Source organism: Silene latifolia, chromosome 5 (assembly GCF_048544455.1).
Source record: "Silene latifolia isolate original U9 population chromosome 5, ASM4854445v1, whole genome shotgun sequence".
NCBI classification, from domain to species: Eukaryota; Viridiplantae; Streptophyta; class Magnoliopsida; order Caryophyllales; family Caryophyllaceae; genus Silene; species Silene latifolia.
The window spans coordinates 3862134-3884255 of record NC_133530.1 but is presented as its reverse complement, the minus strand read 5'-3'; the positions used below and the strand labels follow the sequence as shown (position 1 = coordinate 3884255).

The window sequence follows — 22122 nt, the reverse complement described above, 5'->3', positions numbered from 1 at the left end:
CCCCAATCGAAGGCATACTAAACATATGTACACAAAGCAGACAGCGCCAAAACCTCGATCACCGATCATCCCGCCTTTAACGGAGTGACGGGGACGAGCCGATATGCTAACATATGTTCAACGGCGGTCAAAACGTAAACTCCGTTGCCCCGGTAATTGGCCGGGAAGAGACGAGTGAACGCGATCGCCTCGCAAATTAAGACCGAGTTTAAAGACGTTAAACACATTAGATACGCATTCCAACCGCCTGATGAAGCGCTCAATTAATTAACGAATCGCCCTCGGCAAAATTAAGACCGAGTTTAAAGACGTTAAACACAAATGTTGAGATACGCATTCTAACCGCTCGCCAAGCCGAAGGTAAAAACGAAAAAGCGCTCAATTAATTAACGCAATCGCTTCGGCAAATTAAGACCGAGTTTAAAGACGTTAAACACAAATAGATACGCATTCTAACCGCTCGCCAAGCCGAAGGTAAAACGAAAAAGCGCTCAATTAATTAACGCAATCGCCTCGGCAAATTAAGACCGAGTTTAAAGACGTTAAACACAAATTGAGACACGCATTCTAAATCGCTCGGCAAGCCAAAGGTAAAACGAAAAGCGCTCAATTAATTAACGCAAGAAGACAAGTGAAGGAATAAATCAAAAGGCCTCGGCCAAGCCAGAGGCAAAGCAAGCAAAATCTCATTAAGGAAAAGGTAACGAGTTACAAGAAGGAGAAACACAGACGACGGCCGTCCCCTTTGGGATAAGCCAAGACTCTACCTACCAAGGTCTTACAAAAATACAGGGAAAAGTAAAGCAAAAGGTTTCGGACTGGTTCTTTGAAGCGCCAAAAGGATGGCAGGGAGAAAAGGCTTAATAATTGGCCCCCGAATAGCTGAAGCTATCCGAGACGCCGGTGAGCCCGGTGACGACCGCCCGTCTCCCTATGCCTCGTTGCCGCTTGCCCTTACCGCCATCGCCAGCTGCGTTACCCTCGGTGAGCGACTTAGATGCAACCCGGGCAGCCTTAGCATCCTCGGCTTTCTTGGCGCCTTAGCATCCTCACGCCTTATCCGCCGCAGCTTTCTTGGCAGCCTTAGCATCCTCAGCTGCCTTATCCGCCGCATCTTTCTTAGCAGCCTTAGCGTCCTCGCCGCCTTCATCGCGGACTCCTCCCTCGTCTTCGTCTCGCAAGGGCCGCCTTTACGCCGCCGCCCTCCTCCTTCTTGGCCCTCGCATCCCGGGCAGCCTTATCCGCCGCAGCCTTCTCTTTAGCTTCGAGCCTATCATCGAACAAATCGTCGAATTTTGTCCACAGAAGGAGCCATCCGGATAGACCTCATCTATCACCTCCCCGAAGGCTTCTTCGGTCAGTCCCTATATCGAGCACACATGCGAGGGAGAATCGTGCTTTGAAGTGTCTCAATATCCTTCTCCCTTTGGGCAAGGATAGCACTAGTCTCCCTATGCGACTCGCTGGAGCCGATACGCCCTTTTCGACTCCTCCCTTTGGGCGACAACAACGTCGTAGCCGCCCTTGTACCTATCCCGTTCCTCCTTCAACTTGGCGGCGGCAGATTCAAAACCTCTACCTTGGCCTTCTCGGCCGACAGCAGCTTCTTAATTTCCTCGACCCGCGCTTGTGCGGCAAGGAGGTCAAGCTTAGCCTTACCGGCCTCCCCTTTGCGGCAGCAACATCGAGCCTCAGCCGCTCTATCAACGGTCCCGTCTCGGCCAAGGCCTTTTCTTGCTCCCTAATACGAGAGCCGACCAGTTCGGACCAAATCCCAACCTTCTTGCTCAGCTTTGTACCCTCCGCTATGAGCCGGTCGTTGGATATCGACGCGAGTACGGAGTCGACATTTTTCCCGCCGTCTCGCATAGGCCTCTTCTCAACTCGCCGCCGAATTGGGACAGATCGCGCCGGTTGATCTACAAAAATTCAACCAAAGAGTCCACGTCAACGTTCATGGACATACCGAGAGCCGGCCATCGGTATATCTAATGAGCCGGCTAAATCGAGCCGCAAGTCGACCTGCACGAGGGCTTGCTCTTCTTGGCCGGTTGACCCATTTCTGGCGCTGGCATTAACATGAGCAACGGAAGCGTAAGCATCGGTGGCATGGGTAGATCTTTTCCTCTTACGCCTAAGCGAGATCCTCAAAGATCGGAATCCTCTCCATCGACAATGTCAACGACCTCCACCTCTCGGTAGAGGCGGAATCGAGGTTGACACCGTCGCCGCCGTAGACTTGGATTTTCGGATCCGACGAGGCAAGGCAAAGAGCTACCTTGGCCTGGGCCGCCGTCTCGTCCAAGCCCTTCAAGAGGTCGAGAGGCGACGGGCGGCGGTCATGCACATCGACCTTCGGGTTCTTCTCCTTAACGTTTCCGTCTTTGTCCACCCCCATCTTCTCGAGGAGTTGCTCGGGGATTCGGGACCAAAGTGCTCTGTAAAAGAAACAAAGTAAAGCTTAGACAAAGGGACATGTCAAGAAACAAACAACGAAAAACGTTAAAGCGAAAATGGGCCTCACACCGACCCCACTCACCCCGTGCTAGGGCCGGTATGAGGCCGACATAGCAAAGCGGCTCGTCCATCAAGATGACTTGCGTCGGGGGCAACCAAACCTTCGGCGCCCCATCATCATCGACCTCGAAAAGCTTCGGTGCACAGCTTCTCGTCCTCATTAAGATAGACATTCCCAGCGTCCATCTTATTCTTGCCCTTGGGGATCATCTTCTCACGCTCCCCTTTGCTCTCGCACCGCAAGTTAACGTGGTGCTCAAAAGACCGAGGCAACGGATAATCATCTGGGACCTCGACATACACCCACCGTTCCTTCCAGCCCTTGCAGGAGGTGAGCTTAGGCACGGTAAGATAGCCTGGCTCAGTCTGGATGCTATACCACCCCCGGCCACCTTGAACATTCATTCGAAGAAAATGAATTCGGCGGAATAAGTTTACCGTTGGGATCACCCCCCGGCGACACGGCCACACGAAGCCGACTATAGTCCTAACGGCCAAAGGGTGAAGCTGCGCCGCTGCAACGTTCATCGCCTGAATTATGGAAGAGACGTACATATTGAGAGGAAACCGGAGACCATACTCCAAGTGCCTCATATATACGCCGATGTGACCCGGGGGAGGGCAACAGACGGCCTGGCCCTCTCCAGGGATGACAATGTTGTACCCCTTGCCAAAAAAGAAGTGCTCTTCGAAGAATTCAGAGCCAGAACAGCGGGCGAGCCCATCGGTCCAAGCACGATTGGGGCCGATGGTGCAGACATCGTAATGATGCAAGACTGTCGCCCTCTCCGCACCAGAAGGATTCCTTCCTCATCATCAACATCATCTTCCCACTGCTCCAGAACTCTGTGGTCAACTTCAGGGGAAGGAGACCTAGGGCCCCTCGACCTTAACGGAATTGCGGCTACCACCTCCTCCTCATCAACACGCGACGGGGAACCCCCCGGCGCACGGATACTGGGACCGGCATCAGTAGAAGACATGGTTCACAACAATTACTTAAACAAAACAAAAAGTTCAAAAGGTTTTTCGTTTTACCTTGAAGAAAAGTGCTACGCCGACGTAAAAATTCTGAAGATCGGAAGAGAGGGAAAGACTTGGAATTTTGGAAAGAAGAAAATTTTTAAGAATGAATGAAATTGTTAACCAATTTCACTTCAAAGATCTGGTATTTATAGGCAAAGGCCCATAAAGGAGGACCAATCAAAACGCAGCCCATGAAGCGTCGCCAATCAACGAAGAGACACATGTCGCATGCATGCGTACACGGAATGTCAATCGACGCAACAGCTTGAATGTCAATCAAAGCAACAAGACCCAAGCGTCTTCAACACGCCCCTTCATATCCCTTTGCCTATTCATCTTCCTCAAAGAAACTCTTAAAATATCTATTCTCCGCCAAGAACACGACTAACCAAGCTAGGCAAAGACGGCCGGGGCAATCAAAAATACACCGACTCTCAACCTTGGGTCCGCCGGCCAAGAAGACCTTCTCTTCCACATTTTGATGTCCATCACACATCCATGTGGAGGGGGATACGGTACGGCCCGTACATGTAAGTAAGTCAAGAAGAAAAAGCCGGCGTAAAATTTTCACTTGCACGAATATACACTCAAAGATACATCGGAGCCCATACCACGGCAAGATAGACTACGCCGGGGCAAATTGATGGGGCATATTCTCGCACCGCCGACCAAGTCAACATATTGAACGAGGTCAAAGATATCCACAAGAAGCCAATGACTTAGACATCCCACCGATGCAGCCTTTCGGCTGCCACTGGGTCTCGATGGCAACCTACCACCGGGCACATACCCGCGTACTCATATCCAAGAACCCTCGCATGGAGTCAACCAGCTCGCCGGCCGCCATAGGTCCCTCGGCCGAGGGTAGATCGATCTTTCCACCGCTATGCCACTTGGCCACTACATGACAAAAGGTGAAAGTCTATAAATACTCCTCAATCCTCATTGAGGAAGGGATCCGGAATCTAACCTAAGAACCACTTAAATTGGTATTATCTCTCTCATCTCTCTACAATACACGTCATCAAGCTACATCCTACTTAATCACAGTAAGTTCACTGACTAGAGCGTCGGAGTGAGTACGCTTGGCACAAAGCCAAGCCCTCAGTTTGCTCATTGTTGCAGGAGAGGCCGAGGAGAGCAGTCAAGGCTAGAAGAGGCATTATTCGACAAAGCTAGCGTGGTAAACAAACCTGCTTCGGAATTCATACCCGGAACAGTTGCAATTGGTGGAGTAGTGCGAGAATTTTACCCTTAAACGATGACATTATTTTGTAATTTTAAAAAAAAAAAGTTATAAGAAACATTGGTAAAAAGTAAGTCCCAAAGTAGAAATTAAAGAAAAAGGGTGATAATATAGAAATGGACACAAAAAGAGAAGTGGGGTGATAATTAAAAAATATTCATAACAATTGATTATGAGAAAACAAAAATATATACAAGCAAAAAAAGTAAATATTTTTCGAAGAAATATTGAGAGTGCTAGAAGAAAATATTTGATGGAAAACAAAAAATGATTTAAAGGCTTGAAAGCATTCAAAATGGAACAAAGGATTGGAAAATGATCATTGGATTTCAATCAAAAACCATGCAAAATATTTACCTTGATCCGCATTAAAAGATCCGATTTATATCCTTGGAGCATATAACTTCAACACTTCCATTAAAACATTTTATTTATAATCTGCTTGTCGACTAATATATTTGATTTATAACCTGATTGACAAAATACAAGTTGAAGAGTACACAGAAAACTAATAAAGTGCACGAAAGGGTATAAGACAATTTAGTACAATTTACAAAATTTGTCAATTAATATTCTAAGGGTTGGAATATATAATGTAACATGTTACCAATAATTAGAGATTCATAGTACAATTTGATATTGCGCATACATCATAATAATAATAAAAAAAGTAAAACTCAATGAAACTGAAAAATTATTCAAGTCAAAAGATAATTGCAAAGAAGTTTCATAACCATTATTTCCAGATTTCATGCAATGTTTTTGATATGTAAGTATCTCATCCTCCTGCAATTTTAATACAAATACAAAAATAATAATTAAATAAGATTCTAACTATTAATTAATTTAAAACATAATAAGAATAAAAAAGTTAAATAATTCAATTGTTTATATATGCATATTTTACCTAGCAACTTTTTGGATAAAAATGAAAAATAGGATTGTTGTAATATTTATATAAGATTCAAACTATTAATTAATTCAAAACATAATAAGAATAAAAAAGCTAAATAATTCAATTGGTTATATATGCATACTTTACCTACTAACTTTTTGGATAAAAATGAAAAATAGGATTGTTATAATATTTATATAAGGAAATTTTTGTAATTAATTTCAATAATTTATTTGAGAGAAGAAGAATGTTGTGTGAACTAAGGGGGAGATAAAAAATGGTGAAATAAATACAAAGTATAATAATTGTGAGGAAAAACCAAAAGACCATCTATTAAATAAAAGAAAAAAAAAGTTAAATGAATAGGTAGATTAATACCAAATTTATGAGAGGAAAATAAAGAGTTTGTATTAATTTGTTTTTTTGTGTTTAGCACTAATATTTTTTTATTTTTTTTTATTTTATAAGCATGTAACACATGATATTTAGAGATTACTTTTAGTTAGATAATTACTTACTTTTAGTTAGATAATTAAGTAATTAATATAATTGAATTATTAATAACCAATAGAAAAATTACACGTGGATTAAAAATTAAATGCAAAGAAAAATAACATAAAATGTGGCACTTAAAATTGCTTAACATGACACACGTCAAATAATAAACTACTAATCTTGCTTTTTTTATTATGTTGTATAGATACTAATAATTAAGTCATTTATCATACTAAATTTTGAAAAAAACAATTAATATGGAATATTTTAAAGGATAACTAAACAATAAAAGTGGACTGGAGAAGGTCTCATTTAAATTATAATTTACGTGATATAATTTCATGAACTAAATACATGGTATTACCACCCTTTTAAAATTCTATTATTAGTGTTTAATTTACTTATGTATTTACATAATTTGTTTGTAAATTATTTAAATTAAATAAATATTTTCTTTTCCATATATTTTATATTTTCCAAAACCTTATCCTTTACGTGAAATAATTTCATGAACTAAATACACGGTATTACTTCCCTTTTAGAATTTTAACTATTAATTAATTCAAAACATAATAAGAATAAAAAAGTTAAATAATTCAATTGTTTATATATGCATACTTTACCTAGCAACTTTTTGGATAAAAAATGAAAAATAGAATTGTTGTAATATTTATATAAGATTCAAACTATTAATTAATTCAAAACATAATAAGAATATAAAAAGTTAAATAATTCAATTGGTTATATATGCATACTTTACCTACTAACTTTTTGGATAAAAATGAAAAATAGGATTGTTATAATATTTATATAAGGAAATTTTTGTAATTAATTTCAATAATTTATTTGAGAGAAGAAGAATGTTGTGTGAGCTAAGGGGGAGATAAAAAATGGTGAAATAAATACAAAATATAATAATTGTGAGGAAAAACCAAAAGCCCATCTATTAAAAAAAAGAAAAAAAAAAGTTAAATGAATAGGTAGATTAATACCAAATTTATGAAAGGAAAATAAAGAGTTTGTATTAATTTATTTTTTGTGTTTAACACTAATATTTTTTTATTTTTTGTATTTTATAAGCATGTAACACATGATATTTAGAGATTACTTTTAGTTAGATAATTACTTACTTTTAGTTAGATAATTAAGTAATTAATATAATTGAATTATTAGTAACCAATAGAAAAATTACACGTGGATTAAAAATTAAATGCAAAGAAAAATAACATAAAATGTGGCACTTAAAATTGCTTAACATGACACACGTCAAATAATAAACTACTCATCTTGATTTTTTATTATGTTGTATAGATACTAATAATTAAGTCATTTATCATACTAAATTTTGAAAAAACAATTAATTTGGAATAAATTTTAAAGGATAATTAAACAATAAAAGTGGAATGGAGAAGATCTCATTTAAATTATAATTTACGTGATATAATTTCATGAACTAAATACATGGTATTACTACCCTTTTAAAATTCTATTATTAATGTTTAATTTACTTATGTATTTACAGAATTTATTTGTAAATTATTTAAATTAAATAAATATTTTCTTTTCCATATATTTTATATTTTCCAAAACCTTATCCTTTACGTGAAATAATTTCATGAACTAAATATACGGTATTACTCCCCTTTTAGAATTTTATTATTAGTGTTTAATTTCATTTAAGTATTTACTGAATTTGTTTGTAAATTACTTAAATTAAATAAATATTTTTTTTCCATATATTTTATATTTTCCTAAGAAAATATTTTATATGATATTTAATACTCAATTGTTGATTAATTAGTTCTATAAAACATCTTCTATATACAACAAAGTTATAATAACAACAATAGTGAATTGGTGTCTTTCAAAAAAAAAAAAAAAATTAGTGAATTAGTGACAAATCTGACAATACAAAAAAAAAAAAAAATGTTTTCAACTTCATTTATTCTTCTTCGTTTTTAATTTCTTATGTATTCAGTTTTTTTTATTTCGAATACATATAATACTAATCCATATGAAATTTCTTGAAATTATTAACTTATAGTTAATGTGTATTTTCTTATTGTAGTTTTTTTTTAGTTAATTAAGTTTAAAGCTAATGGAATATGGATGGATTTTTAAAGAAAATAAGTGAATTAAATTAATGCAATATATGAATAAATTGATAATCCATGTCATATTAGTTTGTCAAGTCACATTGTTATTGTGTACGTGGCTTTTTTTCATCCCATGTGGCATTGTCTACGTGGCATTTTTATGCTAGCCTTTTAATAGTATTTATAGATAAGACCTTAGTCAAATAAACTAGCTGAAATAACAAATAGAGCTAAAAATAGTTAAGAGGTGTATTAATTTATTTTCAGTTAGTGTTTAATTCCCTCAGTCCCCGTCAACAGTTTACATTTGCTTTATTTTCCTCTCAAATAAAGTAAGTGTAAACTATTCACTGGGATATAGAGAGTATATAACAATGTAAAACAGATCCTTACACAATATCTGTAAATGTGTTACATGAGTAATGGTAATTTATTATTGTCAATTACCCAAATTTTGTTTACAAAAACGTGGACAATGTGAAAAATAAGATTAAATCAACAATATTTTCCATTTTTTATGTGGCATAGTGGGGAGTTGTGGCTTTTGCCCACACTTACACACATTTAGTAGAAGTTTTGAAATTAAGAAATTGCCAATTAAAATTATCATGCTCCATAACTCTGCTTCCAGTGTACATAGTCCAAGAGTTTCAATATAAATTCAAAGTTCGCATGTTGTAAATAGCAATTCCCAAACTTTAGTTAACAAATCACAAATATCAAACACTATCGATTAATCGAGTCTTACTCGGGTCGGGTTTTTTCTTTATCGGGTTTAATCGGTTTCGGTATTGTTAGGTTATGGTTATATCGGTTATCGGATGTTATTAAGAATCGGGTTATGTCAAATCGGGCTGGGTTGGTTTCAGGTGTTATGATTTTCTTGTATTTTCGGGTGTCAGACGGGTTCAATATCGGGCGAGTCGGATCGGTTTTGTCGAGTCGGGTCGGGTTTTACCAGGTCTAGAGCCGACAAATCTGTCCCAACCCGACCCGAGCGACCTGACCCAAACTCGAGCAAACCCGACCCGACATCTTCACTTAACAACCAATTTTGAAGATACCCAATAGCCTCCTAGTACGCCGTTTTATGTTGCTACTAATTTGACCATAAATCAAACACTACCAACCTACTCGATATATTTATGTGCATCAATTTAACAATAAGTCAAACACATCCTTTATTCACTCCAATTTTAAACTAAAAACTGTAAAATCGGCATCAAATTAATATCCTTCATCTACTACATATACAACGAACACAATCCTATTCTCCTATAAATACACACATACACAATTGAAATAATAAAAAAAAATATTACGTTATAAAAAATTTGAAATTTCTCGTAAAAAAATAAAAAAAATATGCCTTCCGCATCGTTGCTCCCGGGTATCGGGGACCTTCACCAACCATTGATCACCGAAAACAATGGCAAATCGAACGGTGTCGAGAAACTTAGCATAGACGATATGCTACAAAAATATTGTGGCGAGTTCGGACCATGGCAAGTCCGACACTTCGTATTAACAAGCCTTGCTTGGGCATTGGAGGCTTTTCATACAATGGTTATGATTTTTGCTGACCGTGAACCAGACTGGCGGTGCATTGGCACTGCCTGTCGGGTTGAGGCCCCACTTTGTAGTTTGTCACCAGCCTCGTGGGAATGGTCCCACGGGCCTGGTGCGTCTACTATTTCTCAGTGGGGCCTTATTTGTGAGGATAAATATAAGGTTGGATTAGTTCAAGGGTTGTTCTTCTTTGGGTGCATGATAGGTACGTATTATTTTGATTTTATTTTGTTTAAATTTGAATTTATTTTTTGATTGTATTTGTTTAAGATTTGCGAAGTCGTTGATGCTCGAATTCACAGTTAACTGTGTGATGATTTACTGATGGAACTTTATATTCCTTCCATCCTGATTATTTATTACCTATTTAATTTGGGTATCTCAATCAATTGTTTACCTTTTTTATTTTAGGAATGTCTCTTAATTCTTATCATCTAACAATTTGTTAAAATCAAAGATAAATAATTGCCAGGAACTGAGGGTGTATTGTTTATAATCCGTAATAAACGTAACTAGAAGTATTATTTGCACTGTCGCTATTTTTCGGCTATGCCGTTTTAAGTGAAACAGCACAAATGCACTAGGTAAAGCCTTATTATAAAACACGTGTAATACGCAAACACGTGTAATATGTATGACTGATCTAAACTAAATTAAACTGTTAATAATGTCTAATATCCATAGAGCTGGCAAGTCTGACCCGACCCGAAACCGAGCAAACCCGACCCGACCCGAGAATATTGCAACCCGAAACCGAAACCGACCCGACCCGATGAAATTGATAAACAGACAATTATTAAGCTTAATATTGATCAAAATGAAAGTGATTTTGTAATTAGGTTGTTATATTTGTCTTAATAATAAAGTAATTAAACCTAATAATGCATAAAAACTAAATTTAAAGGTCAAAAATTGAAGTAATGTGATAAAGTAACCGGATTCGATAATGACCCGACCCAAACCCGACCCGACTCGATACATCATTTGACCCAGAATGACCTGACCCAAACCCGGCCCGATCCGATACATCATTTGACCCGAAATGACCCGAACCCGACCCGAAAGGGGTGGCTGACCTGTTATGTCCCGAACCCAATATGACCCGACCCGACTTGATCCGACCCAAACCCGATCCGACTGACCCGATTGCCACCTCTAACCCAGGACTGATATTAACTAAATTAAACTCATTAACAAATCTGATAATAATGTATTCGATAATAATAAGAATGACGACTAAGTGATAATATCTTATAATTACAGACGTACAGTTATACAAATAAATGAAATAATGCAGCTAACGAAAGATATTTCAACGTACTTGTTAAGTGAAGGTATAGTGGACATTAAGTTACGAAGTACAAGTTTGTAATCTACCCAAATATAATATGATCAACAAACACCTAGGAGTATAAGATAAAGTCCGGCTTCATGGCTCACTTAACGTTAAAAAAAAGGAAATTTCTCTTATCGTATTATGTAAGTAGAGACGGAAAAATATAATTTTAATGCTGACGGATTTTGTATGAAAGTACGATGTGTCTCTTTGTTTAGTGGCTTAGGCCTGACTCCTGAGGCATTAAAATAGCAAGGTGGCTATGGATAATGGTCAAAAAACACATGTTGGAGTTTGGCTGTGTTATAGATAGGTGTACAATGTAAATTGCTGTTTTCTGAGGCAATTTGCGGATCAAACAGCAAGACTATATATCTAGATTCTCAGCATAATAATATATTATTCCTTATTAAATTTGTATAGGTCAGTCCACCAAAAATCCAAAATTATAATATGATCAAATGTATTTGAATTTGAAAAATAATCCCTACCTCATTGTCAGGAATCACTCAATGAGAGCCGGAAGCGATAAATATTAAATATAAGATGTTTTATCGAAAAAGTCTTAACCTAGATAAAATCGGAACAACGAATAACAAATTGGACTAGTTAGATGGTTGTTATATTCCGTCTCCCTTTATATTGCACTACCCTATTACGTTGCATCTTGCAGATGTCAACTAAATAAGAGTTAGTAAAGTTATGAGTGGTAATCTTTCGTGGCAGGTTCAAACCTCCAATGACAAATCGTCCTTAGGTCGATCTCCTTTAAACCAAAAAGAAAATAAAAATTGTACGTTGCATCCTCTTAAAAAACGTTAGAAGTCACTTTTATGATGCTTTGTTTTCACTGAGTCTTACATTTCTCCAAGACATGTATGATGTGCACATCCACTATGACTGTTATTGTCAATAATAGTCTGTATATGTCTGTGCATACACACAGTCACACATGATAAAAGATGACAAATTCAATTTTTTCCCTTCCAAAAAGTTAATAAAATGCTTAATTTTATTGGAGTCGGGATTAGAAGTTAACAAGGGTGAAAAATTTAGCGGGAGTGAATGTGTAATAGACAGTATAAGAAAAACTCGAAAAAACCTTGTAAATTTAAACTAAAAACTTTGAAATTAACGAGCGCCCTTATTAGCCCTCCCCTAGCTGCATCAGTGATAAGAATGCTAGAGGTTAAGTTACTTGCATCATTACATACATGCCACTCAATTAGCCATTGTGATATTATCTCTTCACTAAAGTCTTTAAGATGCTACCTTGTACAAAAGCTTTGTTAATGGCATATTCTTTTGTACCATGGCATGAGATTTGGTCCCCAATTTTATTAACTTATCTAGTAATCTTGGCTTTGTGAGTTGTGACTGTAAATTTGCTTTATAAAACTTGTGTTTGGAGTTGATTTAGTCAAACAAATTCCAATGCTAAAAAGAGTACTAAGGCCACTTCTTTTGAAACAAAATTCTTTGAATTAAACTAAACTAAATTTAAAAATAAAGTAACAAGGAAAATTAAACTAAACTGAACTAGTAAGAACAAAACCGAACTTAACTAAAATTCTAAAGAACAGGGGCTAAGACTCTGTTTAGTACAAGATCAACCTATTTAGTTTTCCTGTGCATACAACGTCTTAAACAAGAATTTGTATTTTCCGAAAAACACACCTCTCACTTTTATCTATGGCCTATATTTAAACGAGTATTATTAAAATGTTGTATATATCCGACACCCTTATGAATGAATAAATTCTTTCCAAACTTTACAAGAAAAATATATGATTAAAAATACAAAGTTGGAGTCCAAAGTGATAGGATGTAGTTAAAGAGTAGGATGATAGAAAGGGACACGTCTCTATCTAGAACAAAAATGTGAGACGGGTGTAACCAAATAAAGGCAAAGAAGTATTGTGGTGTCATTCTTTTATGGCTGCTCTTTTATTTCTTTTTTTTTCACTACTCCTACATGCATGCTTACTTGACCACCTCATCTTGCTTTACACAATTTCTCATCAATTAATAGCAACTTTTTTTAAAAGTACTATATGGTCTTATATGGAAATTGTGTAATTTCGAATCCGAAAATTTGGTGAATGAACCGATCCAACCCGACTAGACCAGCGTAAATTAGTAAAACGATAGTACAACTTAATTTTGCTCGATAAGAGATTAGACTAGAAATGATCTTAGAATTAGCTATATACGGGGTATTTGATAGATGAAATATTTCAACCAAAATCTTAAGGTGATGGTTGAGACTCAATTATTATATTTATTCTATTACGCCCCTTCACTCGAGTGCCCATTGGGCTCGAAGAATGGTTAGTGCACCGGCCTCCACATACCATGTGGTGAATTTCCACTTCGTGAGTTATTGGAGGCTGCCAGGATTTGAACCGTGACCTCTTGGTCACTCTGACTCTAATACCATGATAGATGAACCATCTCAACCAGGCTCAACTATTATATTTATTCTATTAGTATTAATGTTTGATATGTGCCTTGAGTCTGTTAGTTGTCGCTTCAAATGACTACTCCCTCTCATCCACACCAAAGGTTACATTGACTTTATCACACTTGTCGAGACGTATTTTGCAACGTGAATATCTTTAGTTATACCTTATTAAAAATTATAAAAATTTGATATTCTTATAGCATTCATGACGATAAACCAAACAAATCTCACATGACTATATTTTCTCTTATAGATTAAGAATAATATCAAAGATTCTCTACGACCATAAATAGTGCCAAAAAGTCAATGTAACCTTTAGTCTGGATGGGAGAAAGTATGACCTATACAGTATCCAATTGGTTAGGCTTTTCTGTTTTGGGCCTTCTAGGTCTTTCTGTACTGATCTTTTTCGCGTCTGTCATAACAATTAACTTAGCAATGTAGTAATTCATTTCCATGGACGTCCAAACATGGAGAAATCAACTCATTGTTGAAATGAACTGATCAAGGGACCAATATGCAATACAACTCGTATGTACACGACCAAATGAAATTTGTTAGGGGCTCTATCCAAATTACTATGTTTATTGAACACCACTAAGAACCCGAAATGACCTGATTTGTACTCGATTAGAACTTAGAATTGATTTTTCTAACGTATATGCATTGGTAAATTTCAGGGGCAGGAATATTTGGCCATCTTTCGGATTCATCTCTAGGAAGAAAAGGATCATTAGTTGTCGTATGCATAATGAACGCGATTCTTGGTTGTTTAACCGCCTTTGCTCCAAACTACGTCATCTACACGCTCCTACGGTTCTTGACAGGCTTAGGTGTCGGTGGAGTAGGCCTATGTGCTTTTGTCCTAGCCACCGAACCCATTGGTCCCTCCAAGCGTGGGGTAGCCGGTATGTCAACCTTTTACTTTTTCTCGGGTGGGATAACCATGCTCTCGGGAATTGCCTACATATTTCAATCATGGCGAGCTCTCTACATCGCGTCTTCTATCCCTTCGATTATTTTCATTGCAATGGTAGCGCCTTTCCTATGGGAATCGCCTCGTTGGTACTTAGTGAAAGGGAAAACAAAGGAAGCGATGAAGGTTATGCATAGTATGGCTCAATGTAACGGTAGGAACATTCCTCAAGGAGTCGAGTTAATGCTTGACGATGATTCTACTCATCCCGGTTCTAAAGATGACGAAAATTTAGTAGGAGAAGTCAAAGGGAATTTGATAGATGTGCTTAAATCGCCGCTCACAAGAATACGACTGCTTTTAGCCGTGGCTATAAACTTCTGTTGTGCACTTGTGTACTACGGACTTAGCCTAAATGTAGTGAATTTAGACACCAATTTATACTTGAATGTACTTCTGAATGCTGTCGCGGAAATGCCAGCCTTTGCATTAACCGCGATTTTGTTGGATAAACTAGGGAGGAAGCCCTTAACAATTGGGACAACATGCTTTAGTGGAGTTTTCTGCTTGTTAGGAGCTTTGATGAAGAACATTGGTATATGGAAGATTTTAAAGATGGTTTGTGGGATTTCCGGGATATTTGGGATGGCGGCGACTTATAATTTGTTGTTCATCTACACGGTTGAGTTGTTTCCGACTGTGGTGAGGAATGCTGCGTTAGGGTGTACTACACAAGCGTCTCAAATGGGTGCAATATTGGCTCCGTTTGTAGTGGTGATGGGCGGTGGATTACCTTTTGCGGTGTTTGCGGTTTGTGGATTTGTCGGTAGTTTGCTAGCGGTTTACTTGCCTGAGACGATGAATCGGCCCTTGTATGATACGATGAATGGTATAGAAGAGGGTGAAGCTGTTTGGAGCAATGCATAGGTTTTTGCTACTACTAAAAGAGTGCTCAAACTTGCATGTAAGTTGTAACAACGCTAAACTGGAATCAAAGAGGTCTTAACCTAGTGGTTAAGACAGAGGTATTGAGACAATCGGTGGTCACGGGTTCAAATCCCCCTCCCCCATATATTGTTCTGGCCTTGCGTCTCTTTGACACCAAAAAAAAAAACAATGCTAGATGGGATCCTTTTGATATGTATGTACAGCCACAATTCACTGATCGTTTCCTTCTTCTTTAGACTAATTTCCAATGAAAGATTCACCATTTTGCATTTGGTACGTTTTGAAAAAATATTTGTTGGCTGATACAAGCATTCTCCTATATAGGGAGATCGTGTAAGCGATTTCCTTTTGGGTTTTTTTGTTACTCCCTCCGAATCTTTGGAATTGTCTCCGTGTGCAAAACTTCTCTTACAAAAAACGAACAATTTCAAAGAAACGGATGGGATACTATCGATGAAATATAACTGGTCGTATGTTACGCACCGTAAAACCCTGCAAAATTGATATAATTGTTATCGAAATCCCGATTCGATCCCACGAGTCCACGACTACCTACATTTAAATCAATGACGTTGGTGCTTTTTTCCTGACACGAGCTTACTTAAAGAATGAACGGGATTAAAAGTTGGTCCGCATCTTTTTATAGTTACAGCCCAAGGTGACTGGGCCGACCCATTCCATACCAATTTTTTAATCATCTCCCTGTATTTCGTTCTTGCAAAGATTATAGGGAGAACTTGTAAAACCGTCTTACGTTAAGATAGATGGTTTTGGAACCGTCTTACACTAAACATTTGGTTCAATAGCTAGCATGGAATGAAATGGATTGTAATATGAATTCATAATGGTATGGGGTTCTAAATTCATTTCCTCGTAAACTTGTTTGGTTCATCTTAAAATTGTAAAAGAGAGGAATTGATACCAAGGGGGAAGTTGGGTATGGGATTTTAGGGGCTTGAAATGGAGTTAGAATCTATTGGTATCTAACTCTATTCCAAAAGACTCCAACCAAACATTGGAAAGACAAAAAAAAGTTGTTATCTCTAAGTTAACATGAATTGAGTCCGTCTATACCCCACTTGCCTTCCCACTTTAATTTTGTGAGAGGGTCACTATCCTTCTATAGCTATAGACGGATAGTGTCCGTCGTCTATAATGAGAATGTGTGACATGAATTAGCTAGAGAGTGATATCTGAGATATTATTTGCAGTAAATATCGTATAACCTTTGTTGTCCGGAAGCGTGAATACCTCGTGTTTGTCCTCTGTCGTATCTGTGTCTACATACCATAATAGTACGATATTGTCCTCTTTGAGTCAAGATCTCACGGATTTACTCTTGGACTCCTTCTCAAAAAGTCTCGTACTATTATATTTTGTGGACACTTATAAAGATGACTTTTCCCCTTTACATTATCGATGTCGAACATGAGTTTGCACCCCCTAACAACCTTTTTTTTATTAATGAAATGATCTACCCCACTGGTGAATCTTGAAGTAAACGGGAGAGGGAGCCGAGATTTAAACTACTAACTTCGTTGATTATCTAAGGTTCAACCATTGTGTCAAGGGGGGTCGGATAACAATTTTACGCTGAAATATGAATAGTCGGTGAAGGCCGGTCTCCCTTCCGACATAACTAGGTCCTCCATTGGATCTACGGAATATTCGCTTAAAAGAATTAGCTGGAGAATCAGTTGATAGGATCCTCTACGTGGGGAAACTTAAGGTTGTCATATGAATGAGGGAAATGGTACACTTTTGACGGACCAATCTCTATCTATATTCACACGCCAATTATACATTAGATTCGAATCTAAAAATTTGATTCACAAATCACATGCATAAAATCTTCCATTTTTTTGACGCTTTCAATCGTTTTCAGAAATATTCATTCACCTCTTCTAAAGCCCATTATGTAGGAGATTTTTCCGAATCGACGAAAAAAGATGGAAGAAAGACAATTTCCAAGATAATAATAACGTCTATGCAATATGGCAAATTGGCAATCGATAATATTGGTAGTGTCCCAAACGTAAGGATGTGATAAAATATACGTATTCTCATTTTCGAATTTTAGAACGTTATACGTATGAATCGGATTTAAACTAACTTATATACCCAGTTACTAAAATTACGAGGAAATTAGCAATGAGCATTCGGAGCACAGAAAAAAAAAAGTGAGAATATGAACTTAATTGTATCCGTTTCAGAAAGTACATAACACTCTTTAGTTTTTTGATTCAAATGAGTACACTTATGTCGCAGGTGAGAATCGAACCCCCGAAGCTCTTACCACTTGTGCTAACTCTTGTTCTCAGTAAGAAGTTGGAACTATATATTGGATAAAATATTGTTTTGATAAACATAATGTTTCTTTAATTGTTCTAGCGTGGGTAAATAATGTGAAGAAATTTGAGAAATGATCAGTTAGATTATGTCTAAGCCGAATCTCTTGACTCGTTTAGATTTGATGCAATTCAAGTGTAAACTGATTTGGTCTTGTAAGTTTGTGATTTTTTTTTGTGCTTTAGGTCTGTACTGAATTTCATTCGTCTCGCTTTTATTTTTCATAAGGTGAATATAGTTGAAATTTTCCCATATGAGTGTACTTGGTTTCATGAAATTTTCATTAATAATCAATACACCTATTGAGTCATGTTCTTTTGGACTTACTTTCAGCTCATTTCAGTTCAGCTTTATTCAGTTCGGTTCAGCTCGTCTCTTCAGAAATTACTCCGTAATTCTTACTTTAGTTAAGTTCAGCTTTTTTCAGCTGAAAAGAACACGGCTGAAGTCTAAATTGGCTATTAATTTGTGATTTTTTAACTCGACTGTCAAGTTCGTGTTTAAGGTTTATATAGACACCCAAAATGTACTCAAATCGATCACATCATGCTAAACGCCAAATTTCATCAATATTTCCATATATTCCAAAAGAAATACTCATAAATTTTAAGATACATGCATTATATCCCACCTTTGAACTAGCTAAAGCTTTGCTAAAGCAAAGTCTCCTTGCTGAAATATGCACGAACTTGAGGGACGTTATGCGTCGTTCCACCCAAATAATGTGACTACTTACAAGTTTTGGGTGAAAAGCATTTCCAAATTCCAAAGCCTCAAAACATGAAAGGTGCAGCAGAGAAAGCAGGGATCACCATGGGAAAAGGATCACGGCTGCATGTCAAACACATTTAACAACATTAATATGTATAGCATGGACGTAGTACCACTAGTAGAGCCAGGATTTTAAGACAGCGGAGGTGAAAATTTTCAGCTTAGACGAAAGGGAAATATTATAAAGGGACCTCGAAAAATTTCGAAAATTTTAATTAAAAATTTCGAAATTTTCAAACTTCAGCGTGGGCGACCCCCTCTGCCCCCGCTCCCCCCCCCATCACCCCCCACCACTGGACGGTAGACTTCGTTGGGATAATTTATAAGGGCTCAAAAATTCGAGCGAGTTGTCTAAGATAGAAAGTAATTAACATATACTTGCATCGATCTAATTTAGAATAAATAAAAATTCAACGTGAAAATAACCTAAAATTATCTAAAATACGAGATTTTAAGGTGTGTTTCGCGAATATAGGTAATGACAATAATAAATTACACACTTTTATTTGGATATTAAACTATTGACTGGTTCTCGACTATATCAGTTTAAGGAGGTAATGAATAATACATAATCAATAGTTTAATATCGTTCCTTTTGTGTAAAGAGAGCCACAATGACAAATTTGGTGCTAACAGTATTTAAATCCAAATCATAAATATCATCTGTCATTACTTTATCAGTTGAATCAATAATTTAAACCAACTAATAACTAAATACTACTCCTTCTGCCCCGGTCATTTGTTTGCCTTTGGTTTGGCACAAAGACCAAGGGGAAAAGGGAAGGCCAATTATTTGACGATAACTTAACAAGTGAGCCAAATTGAGTGTAGAGAATCAAATTGTTCATCAAAAACATTATCAAAATAGAAATGTAAAAAATCGACTAAGACACTCAAATAAAATAGATAAAGAAATAAACAGGACAACAGAATACAATTTTTTTTTTGATAATTTTCCTTAATAAAACCTCTAATAATTATCCACAATCCACAATAATAATCCAACCATCACCAACAATCATACACTAATATACTTCCAATTATTTGCCAACTACTACAACACTAAACAATTCTCAAATTCATTCCAACTTTCACCAAAATATTGAGAAATGACTTGATCAAGCACTAACTATGATTAATTATATACCCATGATTGAGATTAGTTGATGTTAGTCCTAAATTACTATATCACGTGAATTTTAAATTAGACAATGAACAATGAAATTATTGCCACGTGGCAGTTGCATATTAACTCCCACTAATTTTGGACATTAATTTAATGAATTTAATCCTATGTACACGTAATGAATCCTAAGCACAACAGTTGTAGTTTGAAGTAGTCACCAATTATAATTTGTTGTCTCCCAACAAAATAAGATTTCGAATCAATTAACATCAACGTCAATTTATTTAGTATGGAATTAATAAGTTTGAGAAGGTGAGACTAATTTGTCACGAATGTGACAGCTTCTAATAGTTGATCACATTTACATAAGTATCACTCTCAAATTTGTAGGACGTACGTAGTTTAATTATACACGTATTATCGTCGTAAGACAGGTCTTATCTTGAGATTAAAGTTGACTCTTACAAGTTATATGATAAGATTAATGAAAGTTATTGTAAATAATAAGCGATTATTATGTTAAGTGGATAATGTGTCAAAGAGTACAGACAGATAATAATTCATCTTTTTCATGCATGTAATAATGATGATACTTGGATGATTTGGTATACCCGCCACACGGGAAAATCTATTACTCCGTATGAAATTTAAGAAGTTGAATAAAAATTGTATGTTATTTCGATTTACTTCAGAGTTGTTTTTCGATTTATCAAGAGTTTGCAAACATTTGTATAACTTGAAAAAACAAAATTCCGATGAAATTTTTAAAAAGTATGACGGCAAACATGTCATATCTATAACTAAAATAAAGTGGTCGATGGTTTAAAACTCAACGTTATGTTGTTATTTTAGAATTTTTTGTTATTACAATTAATTGTAAGAAATAACACCAATTCTCATTGAAGACGGACACTTTTCATCACAAGCTGAAGACGGGTTAAATGTCGCCATTTTAACGACAAAATGTGACCATTTTAATGACAAATTATTATAGCATAGGAAATTGTTCTGGTAATTTTTTAGGTAAAATGGTTACATTTTCGTCTTAAATGGGTCACATTTTACCCCGTCTCCAGCTTGTGACGAAATGTACCCGTCACAAGCAAGACGCTTTGAAGAAATAAACCTCACAAAAACAACAGTAAAAGAAGTAAACACGAAGAAAAAGGGAGTTCAAAGTCTTGAAATTAGACTTAGAATTTAATTTCAACCAAAATATTCTAACTCCTCATTAATCTTGAAATTAAAGTTTTTTTTTTATACTTATTTTGAAATTCGTATTTGAAGTTGATAGAAGTATTGTTTATCAATTGCTCACTCCCTCCCGGTTATTTTTTTTTTTTTTTTTTTTGATGACGAGGGGTTAAATCCCCCGAGCCCATGCATCCCGGTTATTTATTTGCCTGATCAAAAGTAAGCGATTTATATGCCACATGCAGTAACAATAACACGCAAGTACGTTTATTCACGTTTCTAGCCAAAATGAAGCTCCTTATGACATAGTAATTAATAACACGTTATATACTCCGTATAAGTTACTCATAACAATCTAGCCATTAACCTTCCTTATACAGTAACAAATAACATTCCAAAAATTGATGGTAAAAAATTCTACCCGTAAATAACAATTATTAACCGCGATTTCGGTTTCAAATGAGCCACAAAGACGACAATTCTTCTCTTCAAGCCAATTTCATATATTCGTTAAGTAGATATTTTAATCGTATATATGAAATTAGCCTGAACAGAAAGAATACGGAGTTTAAAATAAGGAGCTAGGGAATTAGACGTAAAATTTACTATCTGATCTGTCTATCCATAATATCTCCGTCTTAAGTCTTAACTGTATCTAGGTTGCATAATTTTGATATAAGGTTGGATGTGTAACAATACCTGTAATCATAGGATCGAGAAGGACCGTTGACCTGAACCGACGACGTACCACACCGGTTCACATTCCTCTTAGAAACCTGCGGTCGAGCCGGTTTAGCCACCGGTTGACGGACATCAACTGGCTTTTTCTTCTCTGGCACCGCCGCAATAGCGTTGTCTTCTGTAATGGCGAAAAGGGATGGCTCCCATTCCTGAGACGTACCCCTTGTTGACGACGTTCTCCTCTTACGGCGGCCGACATCCGTTGACGACGGCGTCGTTTCCGTGTCACGTGGCTGCGGACTCGTAACACAGCAAGATACGTATTCAATAAATTTCATTTTAGACTTCAGTTAGTTAGTCTTGTGTGAAATTGTTGTAAGTTAGGCCGTTTTATTCATATATGGAGTACGTATTCTGTATGGAATACGTTAGTTTGTTATATGCATACAACGGTCTTTGAAAAAGGAGATGACTGATGAGAAGGAGAAAACAC

At 36.7% G+C, this 22122-nt stretch overlaps 2 protein-coding genes across 2 annotated transcripts; one reads left to right on the top strand and one right to left on the bottom strand.

The window, feature by feature from the left end:
• Positions 1–9407: 9407 nt before the first annotated feature.
• On the top strand, positions 9408–15777 carry LOC141656456 (organic cation/carnitine transporter 4). Its single transcript, XM_074463346.1, has 2 exons — positions 9408–10049; positions 14325–15777. Exons 1-2 carry the CDS (start codon positions 9641–9643, stop codon positions 15485–15487), a joined length of 1572 nt encoding a protein of 523 aa, XP_074319447.1. The 5' UTR covers positions 9408–9640; the 3' UTR covers positions 15488–15777.
• Positions 15778–18382: 2605 nt separating this feature from the next.
• LOC141656455 (uncharacterized) lies at positions 18383–22122 on the bottom strand. The gene is made up of 2 exons (XM_074463345.1): positions 21648–22122; positions 18383–18688 (listed from the first exon to the last, which is right to left on the bottom strand). The coding sequence occupies exons 1-2, from the start codon at positions 21965–21967 to the stop codon at positions 18631–18633; spliced, it is 378 nt and encodes a 125-aa protein (XP_074319446.1). The 5' UTR covers positions 21968–22122; the 3' UTR covers positions 18383–18630.

Excerpts from the sequence above, each read along its gene's own strand:
- LOC141656455 (XM_074463345.1), bottom strand. The coding sequence starts at position 21,967 with ATGAAATTTATTGAATACGTATCTTGCTGTGTTACGAGTCCGCAGCCA. Across the intron at positions 18,689-21,647 it reads TCTCGATCCTATGATTACAG|CCGTGATCCTTTTCCCATGG; the intron begins GTATTGTTACAC and ends TTTGACATGCAG.
- LOC141656456 (XM_074463346.1), top strand. The coding sequence starts at position 9,641 with ATGCCTTCCGCATCGTTGCTCCCGGGTATCGGGGACCTTCACCAACCA. Across the intron at positions 10,050-14,324 it reads CTTCTTTGGGTGCATGATAG|GGGCAGGAATATTTGGCCAT; the intron begins GTACGTATTATT and ends GGTAAATTTCAG.